Source organism: Hylobates moloch, unplaced genomic scaffold, assembly GCF_009828535.3.
Source record: "Hylobates moloch isolate HMO894 unplaced genomic scaffold, HMol_V3 SCAFFOLD_12, whole genome shotgun sequence".
Taxonomy (NCBI): Eukaryota; Metazoa; Chordata; class Mammalia; order Primates; family Hylobatidae; genus Hylobates; species Hylobates moloch.
In genome coordinates, this window is record NW_026652287.1 from 79,811,201 (window position 1) to 79,831,172 (window position 19,972).

The following is a 19,972-nucleotide window of genomic DNA, read 5'->3' on the forward strand; positions in this document are numbered from 1 at the left end:
AGCCAATTAAAATAAGACAGGTAAAGAGATAAAGATTGAAAGCATGAAAACAGAAAAGGGAAGTTATGAACAAAAAATATTTTCTTCATTTTAAAATAATTTTATAATAAATTAAACCCCAGTAATTGGGTAATGATCCAATCTTTAAAAGTCACTGGGAACAAGTTCTAGTTTTAGCATGAGATAATCTGAAAAAAATCTAATAAACTTCTAAAGCAATTAAAGGCATATAGATAATATAGCATGTGACTGAACAAACTACTGCACATGAATTTTGTTTTTAATCCATGTATACACTCTGGTTAAAAAATTTTATGTCCAATATAATCAACAAACACTAGTAACTGATATTTTTCCAATTATAATACTTTTTTTAACATCACAGCCTTAAATTTACTGATTTCCCCACCAAACATTAACTATTTCAACTATAATAAAAACTAATTTTACGTACAAATATTTATGCTGTTTTAAGGGCTTTCCAACAACCCTAAAAATGCAACCTCTGTTATCTTTAGATTACTTCATCAACTTCACTTCTAGAATTTCTATACTCAACCACAGTTAACTATATAGATTGGTGAATATAGCAACTAACTAGTTGCCACAAGCATAGGGTATTAATAATTTTTTAAAAATAATTTCTTTCATATCTATTGCCAACATTTGCTATAATAAGCAGGTTAACAGGGCTTGTTAAAGCTCCCATGATGATGCTTGAGGGCCACTTCATGGACAAAACTGTTATAAAGATATACCTCTGGTACTTCCAGTAATGAATTGCTATCAATAGGGTCTAAGCATTCCTCAGTTCCTAAAATGTGCACCAAAGTGCTCCAGAGTGTCACAACAAAATCACGGGGTCTCTGTAGAATATTTTAGTTTTGAGAGAAGCACAGTGACATCTCACAGACACTGCACAAACTGCCATTTTGATCACACTTGCATCGAACTACTTAATGAGACAAACAGGCAATTCCTTTCGCCAGTGGCACTGTGAAAAAAACCTACCAAACACTAGGGGTTCCAATGACCAAGAAAGTTTGCGAACTCTAATATTCTGTGCAATATGATAGGTACTGAGACAGCTGCTTATTGATTGGTGAGTTTATAGGGCTACACTGTAAATGCTAGGCTTTGTGGAACACAGATAATATTAATACGCAAATGATTGAGTGTGGCTGTAACCAATAAAACTTTAGGGACAATGACTTTTTTTAAATTTTTTTCTCCAACCAGTTTGCTATACAAAAACAGGTAATAGGCCAGGTTTGCCTCACCAACCATAGTTTGCCAACGCCCACATTAGGTCTCCCACCTCCTCAAAAAACAGAAACAAAAACAAACAAAAAACCTGGAAACAAACGTTTTTCCCCCATTATAAAACAGCCAGAGATCAGATAACATTTATTGTTATAACTGAAGCTAACATTTAACAAATATTTACTAGTGTGTGACCCTCAGCTAAGTGCTTCACATGGGTTATCCTGTTTCAACCTTATAATTACCCAATGAAATACTACTATTACTGTTATTTTAGAGTTGAGAAAAATGAGGCAGTACTATCAATTTTGAAATGGGCATTTGTTACACTGTAATGGCTGATATACCTCCACTCTGCCCAACATGAATTTGGATTTAAGTACTGCTTTATATGTCTAAAGGCAACTTTAAATTTTACTTGATACATAAATAAACCCTTCCTGAAATACTTAACTATACCTCCTCCTCCATTAAACTCTCTTCTTTGGCTTTTTTTAACTGGACGCTATCTTGACCTTTGTCTTTTTACTCTGACCATTCCTTTTCTTGACTGACTGACTGTGTGTGTGTGTGTGTGTGTGTGTGTGTGTGTACAACTTTCCTTGTGCTAGCCCTTCCAGAGCCTGCTCTTGGATCTCTCATATTCTCTTTCTACTTTCTTCTCCTGGGGGATTAGGAGGAGGGTCTTTACTTCCTCAGGCTAAATATTAATTGTGGTCGGCTTATTCTCAAATGTGTTATTCTCCAGTCCAGTCTCCTAAATTTCCAGTCCTAATTTTACTTGTAGAGTGGACAATCTAGAACTATAACTGAAAACTTGAAACTCAGTATGTTTAAAATAAAACACCTTTACTTCCAAACCATCTCTTCTTCAGTTCCCTAATTCTGTTAATGGCACTAAGGTTATCTCTTCAATCTCCTATGTTTCAAACTTCACAATTATGTTAGACCTTCTCTGTCATTTTCCTCCATCCATAAATTAGAGGTCAAGTCTCTAAATCTCCTCTCCTTTATAAGCCCAGAGTCACTTCTCTAGTTCATATTCTTAACATTGTGGGCAACTTCAATGACTTTCTAATAAACCTTTTCTCAATAAGCCTCTCATCTTCAAATCTGTACAGTGCTGTCAGAATAATATTCTATAAAGAATAATTCTCTCATGGCATTGTTCAAACATCTTCCATGACTCTCTACTACTTATCAAATAAATTATAAAAGTGTTACCCTACAGTTGAAGACATCCTGCAATATGCCTCTACTTTTCCTGTTTACTTTGTATATATGCACCCTATAAATCAATCAAATGGAACAATTCATTTTTCCTGCAAAAGTATTCTATATTATCCCCACTTGCTCATATTGTTTTTCTTCTCTCCCTTTCAACAAGTTTTATAAGCCCTTCTTCTCTCAGGTGGAGTACTGCCTACTTTAAGATTTATCTAAAATGTCCTGATTCTATTACCTTAAGTCAATTATAATTTCTTCTCCTTTTAAATCATGCTACATCTGTACATTTCGATTGGAATACTTTATATACCCACAGCACATAGCAGTCTTTTGTTAAATTATTAGCTATTACATTGAATTCAATTAACCAGAACACTTAATTCCATAAAAATTCTGAATTTTTACCATCAAGTAAAGAAAATGCCATTTACATTTTATTGGAATGTACACCCATATAGAAGAATAGACAATCTGCTTTAGAGATTCCCAACAATATTTATTTTGACTAGAGAGGCTTATATAAACTTATTGTTAGTTAACAATTTTAAGCACAAAATCAAACTGATGGTTTTATAGATAACATCTCCACAAATCATCAGCTTGATATTGCTAAAGAAACAGTTCTTTAATTTCAGTGGAAGGGTTAAGGAATTAAGGAAAGATCATTTAAAGTAAACACATCTATCTTTCACCATAGTTGCCCCAAGTTATTAAAAGAAATTAAGTGTGTAAAACTGTTTCGTGTGCTTCCATTTTTGTGATCTATCTTGCCATGAACACAAGTGCACACACACATAGTGTAGGAAGCTGGAGAACTTGATAACTTTGTCTAAATATTAGAAGTGGAGTCATGACTGGGAACCTAAAAACAGATAATTGCAAAACCTTTTAAGATGCAATTAGAAATTGATCTGTTTAAGGGAATTTGTATGTTAGGTCACTAAAGTTACAGATAAACTTGAAAAAAATTTTTAAAATACTAATATGCTAAATTAAAGTAGATACAGGAGTATAAGAATCACTGAATATAACAGGTTTTAAAAGTCATACAATATTGATAAGAAGACTCCCTCTTCGGCTGGGCACGGTGGCTCACACATGTAATCCCAGCACCTTGGGAGGCCGAGGCAGGTGGATCACAAGGTCAGGAGATCGAGACCATCCTGGCTAACACAGTGAAACCCCATCTCTACTAAAAATATAAAAAATTAGCCAGGCGTGGTGGTGGGTGCCTGTAGTCCCAGCTACTCGGGAGGCTGAGGCAGGAGAATGGTGTGAACTCGGGAGGCGGAGCTTGCAGTGAGCCGAGATGGTGCTACTGCACTCCAGCCTGGGCAACAGAGCAAGACTCCATCTCAAAAAAAAAAAAAAAAAAGACGACTCCCTCATCATTAAAAAAAAATATTTCAGGCCAGGCACGGTGGCTCATGCCTGTAATCCTAGCACTTTGGGAGGCCGAGACGGGTGAATCACCTGAGGTCAGGAGTTTGAGACCAACCTGGCCAACATGATGAAACCCCGTCTCTATTGAAAATACAAAAATTAGCTAGGTGTGGTGGCAGGTGTCTGTAATTCAGCTACTCAGGAGGCTGGGGCAGGAGAATCGCTTGAATCCGGGAGGTGGAGGAGTGAGCCGAGATTGCGCCACTGCACTCCAACCTGGGTGACAAGAGTGAAACTGTCTCCAAAAAAAAAAAAAAAAAAAAATGCAAAATTTTTACACATGATTATTTTGAATAAAATTTGGTTACAAAACTTTAAGAACAAAGAAACGATATAATCTTCAAAGTAAGTTATGGTGCTTGAAACTGAGAATAAAATAGTTTCTAAATATACAAATTTAGAAGATGTTATTATATTAGCTTAATTACAGAATCAAGAGTGATTTTGAATAAGAACTTTTACAGCAAAGAGATTACTGGCCCACTATACTAACAGAGGTTATAAAGTATTTCTTTTCAGTTAGGGCATTAGGTATAAATTGAGAACTAAATTGCCATAAATGTTGGCTATATGTGAGAAAAAGAAAATTGAACACAGGAAGTTTACCGTAATCATTTGACTATAGTAGGAAAGGGATTACTTAGCCAAATACCCACAACATAGAGCCAGTGCTGGGTGCAGTGGCTCATGCCTGTAACCCCAGTACTTTGGGTGGGCGGATCACAAGATCAGGAGTTCGAGAATACCCTGGCTAACATGGTGAAAACCAATCTCTACTAAAAATATAATTAGCCAGGTGTGGTGGAGGTGCCTGTGATCCCTGCTACTCAGTAGGCTGAGACAGGAGACTCGCTTAAACCTGGGAGGCAGATGTTGCAATGAGCCAAGATTGTGCCATTGCACTGCAGCCTGGGTGACAGAGCAAGATTCTGTCTCAAAAAGAAAAAAAAAAGATAGCCAGTTTCTTGCCTAGGTATTCCAGGGAGATGGAATTTCTGATAACCTTATAGTCTAAACAGATCAAAAGATGCAGGCATGAATTTAGTATTCACTGAAGAAGTACATGGGGGTTGTTCTAGAAGTAAAATATACTTTAAAGCAGTTTATAGTGACGCTAGTTATAGGATGATTAACAGTCTTCAAAATTTTGCAGACATACTGCTTTTAGAGAATTTCTTATTAAAGCATACATAATTATTATATGAACATGAGTTCTAACTGAATTCAAGAAGCCCTCAGTTTTGGAATATATAAGGTAAGATAAGTCATTCATACAGTTTCTCAATATTCAAACTATGTACCAATGAAACCAACACATTTCTACCACTAATAATTTACATTACTGCCTTGCTTGGGAAGTTTGACAGAAGGATTATTACTAAACAGCAGGGATTTTTTTTTTTTATTCTGTAGTTTATGATTTCAGAAAGATCTATATTTTGACCACCTAAAGCCAAATCCAAATATTGGCAAGACTAACAACACAACAGAAATGCTGTGAGGATTTAAAAACCAATCAGTTCTTAAACTCATGCAAATAATGTCAAACGAGCAACAAAATAAGTTCAAAGGCAACTAAACACAATTTACAATCCAAGTGGACCCCTGATTTTAAAAAACAAACAGACTCAAAGGACAAATGGGAAAATCTGGGTATGTATATTAGTTATTAGTGACATAAATAATAGTATTATACCAAAGTTAAATTTCCTAAGTGTGATTATTTTGAGAATGAAGGATAATAGCCTTGTACTAGGAGATACATACTGACATATTTAGGCATGAAGTGTTATGATTACTGCAATCAATTTTTCAAGGGTTTGGTTAAAAAAAAAAAGATGTGTGGACAGAGAGGGAAATGATTTTAAAAAGATTAAAAAAAGGATGGGTGAAGAGAAATTTTTGAAAAGAGACTAGTAGGTAAAACATAAACAAACAAAAACTCTTAATCGTTAATTTGGGTTAAAAGAAAGATAGGTTCCAGAGAAGCAGGAAAATGTGAAGTCTTAAAAAGATCAACACACTAACTGGGAAACACTGCTTTGGTGGAGAGAAGAGACAAGAGGGATGGAGAACAGAAAGAGACAAGAGAAAGAAATGAAACTAACATTTTGAAAACACATTCAGTTTACTGGCCAGGCTATCTCAACCAATCCTTACAATATTAACTGTATTTCTCTTTATTTTATTTTGTTATACAAAAGGAAGATAGTAAGTAACTTGCTGAAGGTCATAACAACTAATAAGGTAGAGTCAGGAGCTCATCTCTGGTTTATCTGACCTCAGAGATCATGCTCCTACTGGCATACCGAAGTTGCCTGCCTAGTGCTTTGTACTATGAGTTTAAAAAATTTAGATTCTAGTTCTCTCATTGACTTGTGGTAGTAGGTTTTGCAACTTACCCTGTGTGAAGTTATCAACATGCACACCTCTACTTAATAGAGATAAAGGATATAAAACCTGAGCTTCTCAAAATAAAAGTTCAATAGAAAAAAAAACTAATACAATCATTGATTTTAATTACAAAAATTTTTATCTTTCTGCCATTTATTAACTATCAACTGTATGTAATATTTGTTAACTACCAACTATAATATCAACAGTAATATCAATTGCAAAAAGGATAAAAAAACATGATTCAGAAGAAATCTCATTCAACTTAGAAACATAAATACATATTTATATTCTGAAATCTTACATATTTTTGGAAGAGACTATAAAAATTTAGAATTACTTTAATGAGTTAGTCCAAGTGGTATATAAATAGAATACACGTATTTTGAGCAAATACAATTTTGGCTTACCTTTTTAACAGGTGATGTAGGTGTTGCTTGACCTGATGACACAGAAGGTGTTGTAACAGCTACAGGAGCTGCTTGTGTACTAGAAGTGTTGGCATTAGTTACAGAAGCCAGGGGTTTTGTCTTATCTATTAAAGACAAACAATTAAGAGTCAAGATTCCATATAAATTTGTTCTCAATGGCTGGGAAAAAATCATTTTATATTCCATTTTTGTTTAAGGTTTTGTTAACTAAAAGTCTTTCCCCACTGTGATTCCTTTATGCAAGTCAGTTTTTCAGGGAGCTTCTAGATTTGTCTCTATATATATGCTGAAATAAATAGTTAAGATAATAAAGATATACAACAAAACTTCTGACAATAAAACGCACAAATAGAATCTGACTTCTGTACTTTTAAACAAGGAAATCTAGAAGTGCTTTTGTCAATAATTACCTTACATTCCTGTCAAACAGTACAGTTAAATGTCCCAAAGAGCATGTCTTTCCACTCCTAAAAAGTCTAAAGTTAAATGGGCACAATATCATCTTCTTGGAAAATAATCCACCTAACTGTATAGAGAATCAATCAACAAATAGTAAGTGTCCCCATTCTTCAAGTAGTGCCCTAGGTACTAGGGATATATCAGCCAATGAAAAGACAAAATACCTTCACTTACAGTCTAGTAGGAGATATAAATAATAAATAAGATAAACCCCATGTACCACCATCCAACTTATTTATTTACTTTGAGACAGGGTCTTGTTCTGTTGCCCAGGTTGGGGTACAGTGGCATGATCTTGGCTCACTGAAGCCTGTTACCTAGGCTCAAGCGATCTTCCCACCTCAGCCTCTTGAGTAGCTGGGAACTATAGGTGTGCGCTACCACACCTACTAATTTTTGTATTTTTTGTAAAGACAGGGCTTCCTCATGTTGCCCAGACTGGTCCTGAACTCGTGAGCTTAAGCAATCCTCCAGACTTGGACTCCCAAACTGCTGAGATTACTAGCATGATCCACAGCACCCAGCCCCACCATCCAACTTATTTTATAAATGTTATTAATATTGCTATAGTCTTTCTATCCATTTGATTTCAACAAAGAACAAAAAAATCCTAGAAGAAAGAACCCTAAAAGCAAAAAAATGGACTTCTCTTTCTCATTTTCTCAACTACCTTTCACATTTGTAAATTGTTTGAAAGGTAACTAAAACTTATGGTTGCACCTCATTTTTATCTGCTTTATGAGAAGAGAAAGAACACTGAAGAAAAACTGTTTTGGCAAATAATTTATTTTACAAAATCCAGCAAAATAGTTATTTTACGTCAAATAGTTTCCCAAGGAAATAACCTTACAAAAAGTAGAAAGAACAAATGGTTTACAAATTGTCAAATTAAGCTGTAGCTCTACCGGGAAATGGCTGCTTTCTCAAGCTTTCCAAATAAAGTATGATAAAGCCTAGCTGATATTAAAAGAGTGAGAGGAAAGGAACCACACAGCGTTTACATGGATTAATTCTTGAGACAGTCAAATTTTCCTGGCACAACTGACCACTAGCAACAGGAAGAACAAAATTATCATAGTACAATGCTTCAGAGGAACATTTAAGGTTAGCTCAGTGAGAAACTGAGAGCAATTAGTACGTTTCAGTTCCAAACTGGGAACAAATACAATGCAATTTGATGGTAATTAGTTATATTTAATAGAATACTAGAGTTTTAAGAACGATCCAGGTCATATAGCCCTATTTTTCTCATTTTATAGTCAAGGAAATTCAACCAAAAGATAGCAGAAGATTTGCTGGTTAGTGGTAAAACTGGCCTAAGGTCTCTTGTTTGTTTTAAATACTTCCTTGGTGTCTAACATTGAACAGTGACTTGTATACAAACAAGGGCTAATGAAGAAAAAATTTAGTGAACAAAAACCTAGAAATCTTTGAAAGAGATGCCTGGACTTCTAGTTCTTGAATTATACTACATAAGTAGTAAAGACTTAAAATACAAGTTAGGAGGTCTGGGTGCAAGTCTTGACGCTCTTGTGCACAAAGTTTAATTTGTAATGATATACTTGACTACAGACTGAGAGCTAAGTAATGTCTCCCAGGGAGATTAACTGCATAAAAATAACTTTAGGCTATAGGTTGAGCACAGTGGCTCATGCCTGTAATCCCAGCACTTTGGGAGGCTGAGGTGGGAGAACTGCTTGAGGACAGGAGTTCAAGACTAGCCTCAGCAAAATAGTTAACCCTACAAAAAACAAAAATAAAATTAGGTGTGCATGGTGACATGTGCCTGTTGTCCCAGCTACTGGAGAAGCTGAGGAGAATCACTTGAACCCAGGAGTTTGAGAATAAGGTAAATGTTCATCAGAATGGAAACAGACATATTTAATATAACATATAAAATAGCTAAAAAAAAATGCAGATAAAGTTATAGAAATAGATTTATGGACAAATATAAAAAACAACTTTTGAGTGAAAAAAAACAAGATGTATAATAATTCCTACCATATTAAAAAAAACAAAACAATATTATAACTGTTATATGTTACATATGAATACACATATGTAAGAGTATAAAAATGAACTAGAAGATTACAGGAAAAAACTCATGATAGTGATTGCCTTTGAAGGAAGGAAAGGGAAGCAGACTAGGGTGGGTGACTAAAAAAGACATCTATAATGTTTTAACTTTATTTTAAAAATTGAAGTAAATATGATTAAATGTCACAGTAGTTAAAGTCTTAAGTCTAGGTTGTTGGAATATGAATGTTTGTTTATTATATTATACTTTTCTGTATCTTTAAAATTTCTCAAAACAAAGCAAACTCCCCCACACCCTCACAGGAAAGAGTTTTTTACTCCATTCCTACTTTACTATTTCTTAGGGAAAATTTGGGATGCTGTTGGGACCGGCATCCTGGACGTTTGGACCTCAGAAGGAACAGGAGCATTTCTGAATTGCTGAGAACCCACTCACAACCTATCTGTACCTAAGGAGTCTTAGAAGCCTCTGCAACTTCTTTAAATATAGGTCCGCAAAATGCAGAGGTGAACAACAGCCTCCAGATAATTAAATAATAATAAATTCACAACTATATGTAAGTTCTAGCATTCACTGAAAGATAATTTAGTAGCGTGGCAGGTATCTAAACAAGTAGCAAATCAGTCTGAAAAATTTAAAAATTACGTCTGATCTTGTCTTATTTTACACTCCCACAAAATTCAACGAAAATGCATTTATCTTTTAACTTTACCTGTTTCAGCTTCTGATTCCGAGTCATCTTCCTCATCTTCTTCACTAGAGCAGCTAGACTCATCCTTCTTTCCTTCTTCTTCTTCATCGACCTTTTCTTGTTCCAGAGATTCAATACGGGATGCGTTTTTCTCTGGTTCAATAATCAACGTCTCTTTGCTGTTAAAGGAAAACAGTGTTCAAATGATTAGAAACACAAAAGGTTAAAATATATTCATTCTTCCCAGATCCACAATAATCATGCCTGTGGCCACTATGCCAGCTCATTCACAAAAGTAACAAATGTACTTCAATATTTTACTCACTTTTTAAAGGTCTTCTGTGACTGATTATTGTCCATATTTGCTGTTGATTCAATTAGTGGAGATTTCTTGTCCCGTTTTTCACTATGGAGCTTTATACAAAGTTATGCAAAGGAAAATAAGAAAACTATTAAAATACTATTACTAAGATGCAGAGTTTAAAATAATAACAAAGTAGTTTTTCAGACATTAAATAAGACAAAACAAAGAAATAAATAAATTAAGTTTTACCTGAAAAGGAAAGAGCTTGAATAAAGAATGAAATAGACTAGACAATTAAAAAGCTCCATGCAGGACTAAGATGGATTTTTTACATCCCTCCAACTTTACTGAAAAAGTTGAGATAACCACTTAGGCTGGCTGAGGATATTTTACTTAAAAAACTGTTTCTGGCTGGGCACAGTGGCTCACGCCTGTAATCCTAGCACTTTGGGAGGCCGAGGCGGGAGGATTGCGTGAGCTCAGGAGTTCAAGACCAGCCTGGGCAACACGGTGAAACCCCATCTCTACTAAAACACAAAAAATTAGCCGGGCATGGTGGCGTGTACCTGTAGTCCGAGCTATTCAGGAGGCTGAGGCAGGAGAATTGCTCAGACCCAGGAGGTGGAGGTTGCAGTGAGTTGAGGTCACGCCACTGTACTCTACCCTGGGACAGAGTGAGACTCCATCTCCAAAAAAAAAACAAAACAAACAAAAAAAAAACCAACAAAAAAAACTGTTTTCTAGTGACATAACTCCTTGCTTATCTAGGATCTGCTATTGGATATATGAGATTTTATAGATTCCATCTTTTAAGTAAAACCCTCTAATGAAATTATAAAAACATGTTATTCTTGAGGACATATGTAAGGATGCATTTTGAGAAGGGGAGGAAATAAAAATGGGGATAAGCAACACAAAAGGCTAAATATCACCACCCTTTATTCTCTTTCACTATCATTTAGTGAAACTTAAGGATAACTTAAAACCAAAAAGTACAAAACATCACAAGAATACTTTTGTAATTGTCTCAAATTCAAAGTTATTGAGATAAGTAATATAGGCAATTATTAGACAGTCATCAAACATACCAGATTTTGTTTCTTTTGCAACTCTTCTAAATATCCTAAAATGTCTTCATCTGCTACATCAAAGGCTGTTTGGCCCTACGTAGGAAACAAGGGGGGATGGATGGTGATGGTCAAAAGTCAATAAATCATAAAATGCCTTCAGTAATTCTGTATAATTTTATATAAAGAAGTTGGATAACATTTTTTACAGTGGTTATAAATGATACAATAACTACGGTAAAAACATACAACTCTAAGGCAATGTATGTGAAATTTATGTGAGACAGAAGCTGAGAATATTTCCCCTTATTTTTTTGGTAACAGCTTTATTGAGATATAATTCATATATCATACAAATAACTCATTTAAAGTGTACAATTCAGTGGTTTTATGGATATTCAGAGTTGTACAACTATCAAAATAATCAATTTCAAATGTTTTTATCACCCTAAGAAGTAGGAACATACCCTTTAGTAGTCACTGTCTGCATCCAGCCCAAGGCAACCACTAATCTACTTTCTGTCTCTATAAATCTGCCTATGCTAGACATTTCATATAAATGGAATCATACAATATATGGTTCTTTGTGACTGGCTTTCACTCTACATGTTTTCAAGGTTCATCTATGTTATAGCATGTATCACTTCATTTCTTTTGATGAATAATATTCCATTGCATGATATATACAGTTTGCTAATCTAGTCATCAGGTGGACATCTGCATTTTTTTTTTTTTTTTTTTTTTTGCCGATGATGAATAATGCTATGAGCATTCATATACAACTTTTTGTGCGGACACCTGTTTTCATTTTCTTCAACATACAGTTAAGGGCGAAATTACTGGGTAATTTAACCTTTTGAGGCCTTTTTCTTTTTGATGACTTCCTAAAACTAAATTAAATTCTTGGTAGAGTAATAAAATTAAAAATATATATATATTTAAGCTGTTTAACATTCAGCCAGCCACAGGTATGGCTTAATTTTTAAAATTAGTCCAGATGAACATGTGTCAATCCATTTTAATTCACTATGAAAGAGAAAATTTCAAAGAGCTGTTGACTAAACATAGTAAGAATGTTTCCTGCTGCCTGCATTAGTCCTTATAATAGCCCTACTGTACAAGTTTCCAGGATGCTCACAAGTTCATTATTTAGAATATAGTCTTCTTTGTATGTTATCTAGTATATAATCCTTTCACAGAAAAAAAATGTTTCTAGCAACAAAAAATATAATTCTGAAAGAAAGTTAAAATTTCTTAATAGTATTCCTATATCCACAACAAGATCAGAATGGATAAGAAATAATAGCTTCTAAAATCACATTAATTTTTCCGTTTAGAAACAACAACCCTCGTTTCTATACCAATATCAGGATGTAAACATCTATTCAGAAAGGAGCTAATTTCCAAACACTATAAAACAAACTATAAGCTAGCCAATATCTGAGCTAGTTTTCCCATTGTCTGTTAATAAAATAAAAAGCCATTGTCTATGAAAGACACCGTTTTTTTTTTTTTTTTTTTTTAGATAGGATCTCGCTCTGTCACCAAGGTTGGAGTGCACCGGCATGATCGTGGCTCACTGCAGCCTCAACCTCCTGGGGCTCAGGTGATCCTCCCACTTCAGCCTCCTGAGTAGCTGGGACTACAGGTGCACACCTCCATGCCTGACTAGTTTTTGTATTTTTCTGTAGAGATGGAGTTTCACCATGTTGCCCAGGCTGGTTTTGAACTCCAGGGCTCAGGCCCACCTCCACCTCCCAAAGTGCTGGGATTATAGGTATGAGCCACTGTGCCCAGCCCTATGAAGTATATATCTTCAAAGTATATAAAATACTGCTTTTTCAAAATAGGTGAGTATGTATATAAATTTACAAGATTCAAAAATACTTATCATACTTGCCTTTTCTTGCTAGAAAGTCTTTCCAGTAGGAATTTAAGAGACAATCTATCCTTTCCCACTCAGTCCAAGATAAAAAGTTTTAGTTTTAATAAACTTTCCTCCCATTTCAATCTTGGGAAATAGAAGCCAAGATTTAAATTCCTGAAGAATAAATAGTTCTGAAATCAAATAACTGGCTCAAAACTTAAGGTGCCCTTTAAATTAGAAATACATATTAATTCTAGTTTTGCTATATCATATGCTTTATATAACTGATGTTATAAAATGATAATAATGCTATACATTTAACGTAAAGTGTGTTTAAGATTGTTATGTGGAAATAATTCAGTGACTTCTTTTTAAATATCATTTTAAGCATTATCAACCCTTCTCATGAATGAACTACTCCACCTTGAAAATGTTTGAACTGTAATTAAATTTTTGTAGCAGTTAAATGCAATGGAGTCACTTTAATAATCAAGGAACTCTCCCCTTTAAGCATAAGAAATTGGATCACCCTACTAACCTATATTTTCACTTTCTCCCTTGATAAATGAATCTACTTTGCAAACAGCAGCTGATACAGAATCAAACTAGAGTAAAATATGGGCTATTAGAATTTCTAATTTCAAAAAAAGCACACTCATCAATTTAACTCAGCAACTTAAACATGCTCTTTAAACAATCTGCAGCACAATTATAAAGCTAACGGTCGTGAAGTTATAAACATTATTTGGTTCTTAACTACTATAAGGCTACTATGCTTCACTGATAAAACACATTATAGTATATAAGCAGTGTCACTTAAAGCAACCAGGCAACAAATGAGGACACAATGCTGAGGTATGAGAACATAAGAACTCTATCAAGAGAACTATCTTAAAAATAACTGCTTAAAAGAAAAATCAGTCCAATACATCTACTGAGTCACAAACACACTAGAGACATTATAAGTCTAACTTCATAGCTTCTTCATTTTTCTTTATTCACTTATTCTAACCAAATTTTTTTTTAGGTACAACCTCTTCATCTTCACAACAACGAATAATGTAGCTGGGACAAGTATTAGAATGATTCTCACTGTACAGATGAAGAAACTCAGTCTGAGTGCATGGTATTTGCCCAAGGTCATACAGGTCATTAAGAGAAAGTGGGAATACAATTTACGTCTCTACTAGTGTGTCATTCTGTCTTTATCAAAAATAAAAATAAATTCAGATGGCATTAGGGTAAAAAAAATTCTTGTGTCCATTAATAGCAGAAATAGCTTTGTTATTCATTTAAATCTTTATAATGACAGTTATATTAATCTAAAAACTTGTCTGCTAACCACTGTATTAATTCGGTAACAGAAATTCCAACCAGAAAAGCATTCTAGTCAATATTTAAAGAAGAACAATATTTAGATACATTCTAGTAAAGCGATTATTTTAATAAAGAAAGCAAATAAAAACCTTTATATTTAAGGTCTGTATCACATAATTTATAATAATGAATTAAAATGACAGTAAATATGTATTACAGTTTGCAAATAAAGAAATGAGACTGAAATCTCAAAATATTTTTAGACCATTTCTCCCACTTCCATGTAGAGTTTCAGATTTTCCATATATTTGTTACACTTACTATATTATACATTATTTTCCCAAATCATGTTTTCTATTACTAAATAATTCATCTAAACTCTGGTAGTACCTTAAGTGCACATCTTTAATATCATTTTTAAAACAATTTAGTAATAATCTTCAATCTGTAAGTACTAAGGAAGGTATCAAATGACAATGTCAATTCACATAGGCAGGCTTACATAATTAAAGTAATTTATTTTGATTGAACATGATGTATGACATTTTTAAATGTAGACAATAAAAAGTCTAATTCATACATGCAGTTATGAAATTAAAATTTTAAAAATCAAGGTCTTAAAATAGAACTTCTCAAATGAAAAAAGGGCTTGTATTTGGATATATTTATGACACAAAGTCCTTTAGAATGCTGTAGACATTATGTAGCTCCTCACTATAAAAAGCAGTCTTTAAAATCTTGATTTTTTAAAAAAAATAATATTTTGATTAAAATTTATATTTTTATAGCTTAATAGTATCTTGAAAAATAAAAGATGAAGAAACTAAAACGAAAAGAAGTTATAGAGGAACTTAGCAGAATAAAAAGAAAAAACAATTATCAGGGCTTTAGGAAAATATACTTGACTTCTCTGATCATGTTCCTGAACCCAAAAAACTTAATTTCACAGGGTCGTTAAAAGAATTGCATTAGGTAATATGTGTAAAAAAGGTTGAAAACCTTTAAATTCTATGTAAATATGCGGCACAACTGTTTCGGTTTTTTTTTTTTTTTTTGAGCAGGGTCTCCTTCTGTTGCCCACTGCTGTGCAGTGGCACATCCATGACTCACTGCAGCCTTGAACTCCTGGACTCAAGCGATCCTTCTACCTCAGCCTCCCACGTAGCTGGGATTACAGGCACACACCACAAGGCCTGGCTCACAATTCTTTTAAGATCACATAACGATCTACTGAAATATCGAATGACAGATAAGAGAATAAATAAAATTTAGAGTGACATGAGGAGCTGCTACTATAGTAATGTTTTAAAAAAGGATATAAGGCAAAATAATTTTACATGCACTCCTTCTCTGATAGCAAAATTATGATAAATTGTATGGCACAGGAATTAGACAACTGTTGGCCAGATGCAAATAAAATAATTTTTCTCATACATACTATATATTGTGTATGTTTCACTAGAATACTGATTCAGTAGGGGAAACACACCATGTTTAAACTTGTAAGTGAAATAATCCTTTTTGGAAACCATTTCAATTAATAAGCTTCTCTCACCTAGTTCTTATCTGGAGGCTACTGCTACTAAATGAACCAATTATCTGCACTGCCCATATGAATGGACACGTGGTAAAAGGCTCTCCCACTGTTTGAGAGAGAAGAATGCAGACCAGAGTTCAGAGGCTAATAGATATCCGCTAATCTTTTCAGAAAAAAATTTCTGAAGGGGAATTTCTACATTGAAAGAGAGGTAACACGACTTGTGAAGCTAAAATTAGCTGGCTTTTACTTAAATAGTATCAAAATTTATTTGTCTTCTAATGCTGATTACAAAACAACTATTATGATGAAAAACAACAGAGAAAGTAAATTATTGAAAGTTTTAACTAAAAATTCAACCCAAAAAGATTTTTGTATTTGTATATAAGTGCAAACCAATCATTCCCCCAAATTTTTTCTTTCCTTAAGACTTTTACCAATTCCTATGATTTTCATGCCTGCACATTTCTTATATAAAATATATTTTTAAATCAGTTAATGAAAATAAGATATTTAGAACTCTACTCCAAAAACAGCAAAAGAATTAGATAGCCCTATTTCGAATAAAGATGAGATTTTATGAATCTCTGCTACATAACCTATGATATTATCCTATAAAATGCAATATACAAGGAACATTCTATGGAAAGGTAATTAAACTCACTAGCAGAGACATGTTTTGAGTTCTCCATGATATTTATTATCTACCAACACAGAGCAGGAAGAGACTAGCAGGAATACTGGTGACTGGCTATTGACTGATAGTGTATCTAAAAAGGAGTAGAAGAGAGAAGTCTAGTTTAACAAGAAACTTGATAACTTGAATCTTTTCATGATTTTGTGAAAAACGCTTGTATGACATTTTCTCCCTCCCTCCTTCTACATAATTGTGGTATTAAGTATATCATTTACCTCACTCAACTGAACTATTTTCTCATCTACAAAACTAGAAGACTAGATGATGTTGCATCTCAATGATCCCCTTTGGCATAAAACTTTATAGTTATATTCACTGTCATCACCTGCTGTAAGACCTCATTATTCATGTCACTTAAAGAATTCTATAAGCAAACTAAAAGACCATCAGCTAAACAATTAGAAACACACTTCTACATGTGTTCCAACTCAAAGGGGTGGCAGAAAACATTCACATAGGAATTCAACATTTTCTTAGCTTCTGAATTCCTAAGAACATAGTATCAATGCAAGTATCCAAATCTACTCTACATGTATGGCAATCTGATTACTGAAAGAGTAATACTTCTTTCTTTGCAGTACAAGGCCAGAACTACCTCATACAGTAGCTGAAAAGACTTAAACCATTAATTATTAAGTCAGTTGGCTGAAAAAATGTTTTACACAGTTGATAAAAATACAATTATATAATGTAATCCTTATAACCTTTTGAGACTATATTTCTAAATATACTTTCTAAAACTATTATTTCTAAAAGTTAAAGTATTAAAATACATTTAAAAGGCCTACCACTTTGTTGACCATCTCCATATCACACAGATTGTCCACTAAAATTCGACATGCTTCTTCTTTACCCCAATGAGCTGCAGCATGAAGAGGTGTCCAGCCATCATAGTCTTTAATATTAACATCATAGCCTGCCTGTATTAAAAGTCTAAAGAAATTGCAGTGAATTAGATAATCATTAAAATCTAGAAATAAACGATCATGATCAAAAGCTATCTACCATGCAATTTAACTACAATTTTCAATTAATTTATTTTCAGAATTCACATCCTTCCCCCTCAATGAATTAACTGTGGCAAATACAAAGTAGTTCTCAGAAAAAACTCGGAAAAAGAGGATCTTGAGTCATTGCCATAATAATGCAGTTTTAATTAATTCCTAATGACTCTAAGTCTTATGGTTTGGTGTGACACTGATTAATTCTTGTTAATATGACTTGTAAGTGAAATTTTCACAGAACAGCCCATAATTTTTCAATGTAAAATCGAAAAGTGATGAATCACTTTGTATGTAAAACTGATTTATTGCGGGAACTATCATCTTCAGGTTTCCATATAATATACAATCTCGGGCTAAATGTGTTCTAAGAATATACTGGAATCAAAGAAACTTGTTTTGTAATGTTTCTGTTGCCTTGAAATTAAGGAGTTGAAAATTTTCAAAGGAAAATGACAATCTTTAAGAACAAAACAAAGTAAAAAACATATTCTAAGGAGTTGGATCTATTTTTCTGAGCAGTAGAAAGCAGATACTCCAATCATCAACAAACTAAAACAGAAACACATTTTAATACAATGCAAAGGGTTGCATAAATTATGTTAGTATGCCCTTCTAACTACACATTGACAACAACCTTTATTTTATTTAGACATTAAGCTCACAGAGAGCAAGGATGGGTCTATAAATTGCACATAGCATAGCCCCACACAAACAGGTGAACGAACACTAAATACAACTCATGAAATCTAGTTAACCTTTACCTTACTTTCCAAGATGTTGAGCTTGAGAAGGACCTTCTTTTTACCTACAGGAGGTGGTAGTGACAGCTAATGTATAATCCCCCTTTATTTATTTCAGAACAAATCTGGTGTTTCCTAACAATAATACAGCTGTTTCTAATCCCGCCTCCATAACGGAACCATCTGAAGGGCTTGTTTTTTAAAAATAGATTCCCCAGCTCACCCCAGTACTACTCAATCAGCATATGGGGAGATGGGCCCTGCTGATCTATATTCTTAATAAGTCCCCCACCCATATGATTTTCATATCATTGCCTGTCACCTGCCTGCAGACCAACATTTAAGAGCCATTATCTAAAGAAAAGCTGAAAGATATAAGTCCAAAGAAATATCTCCACTGACATATATTATCAGAAACCTTATTAATAGAGGCAGAAACAATACTGGAATATAAGAGAAAAATGCTGTTCCCCATTAGGAAATATGAACTATAATAATGTTAAATATGCTGAGCAACATTTTTAAGTACTTAGAAGTCTGTGTGGAGAGAAAAAAGAGGTAAATTTTTTCAACATAAAGACAGTATTTATATTCAAGGAGCTTTTACTGGAAGTGAAACAACAACCAACTCTCAAGGATAGGTTCTGTGAATAGACATGCAATGGGAGTACAAAACTGAAAAGCATCAAAATCAAATTGAAAGGAGTTGTGTGTGTTTGGGAGGGAGAGAAAATGTGAAGAAGGTTACATTTGAAACAGATCTTTTCTACTGATTTTTATTTCATATATGTTTTAATTAACTTTCATAAGTAATATGTTCACAAAGTTAAAAAAAAAAAAAGAATGAAAGGATACATAGGGACATCACTCTCTCACTGCTGACCTTTAGCCAACTAGTTTGCCCTTCCTCAAAATAACCATACTATTAATTTTTATTGGATCCTTACACAACGATTTCATGCATATATAAGCAAATACAATTTTAATTTTTTTTACAATAAATACAAATGATACATACTTGGATCCTTGACTTTGACATTTCATAATATATCCTAGTGTTCTTTCTATAACAGTATGTAAGGAGATTTCTCATTCTTGTTTTAATTGTTGCAGAATATGCCAGTGAAAGCGTATACCGTAATTTATTAAACCATTCTCTTATTCCTATTATAAACAATGCTGCTAGCATGTATCTTACTTCCTATGTGAGTGGGAGTATCTGTAAAAAACCAAATTCCTAGAGGTAGAATCAGGGAACTAAAGAATAACTGTTACTTTGATTGAATTTGCTCAATTGTCATTTCTACTAATAAGAGTGCCTTTTCCTACACCCTGCCAACAGGACGTCAAATGTTTTGATCTTTGCCACTTGACAGATGTAAAAGTGTAACTCATTGTAGCTTTATTTGCACTTAATTATGAATGAAGTTGAGCATTTTTTTTTCACATGCTTAAGGGCCTTTAACTGATTCAAAGGATTGAGCAGAATTTGC

The 19,972-nt window shown here is 33.7% G+C and overlaps 1 protein-coding gene across 3 annotated transcripts in view; it reads right to left on the reverse strand.

Annotated features, from left to right (window-relative positions):
• Positions 1–19,972, reverse strand: part of PPP1R12A (protein phosphatase 1 regulatory subunit 12A) — a 160,401-nt gene that overhangs the window by 36,684 nt on the left and 103,745 nt on the right. For all 3 annotated transcript variants that reach the window (XM_032170824.2, XM_032170825.2, XM_032170823.2), the window contains exons 5-9: positions 17,524–17,668; positions 11,339–11,413; positions 10,272–10,360; positions 9,968–10,125; positions 6,738–6,862 (exon numbers count right to left, since the gene is read on the reverse strand). In XM_032170824.2, the coding sequence (XP_032026715.1) occupies positions 6,738–6,862; positions 9,968–10,125; positions 10,272–10,360; positions 11,339–11,413; positions 17,524–17,668 (592 nt within the window). The remainder of the gene's footprint in view (positions 1–6,737; positions 6,863–9,967; positions 10,126–10,271; positions 10,361–11,338; positions 11,414–17,523; positions 17,669–19,972) is intronic.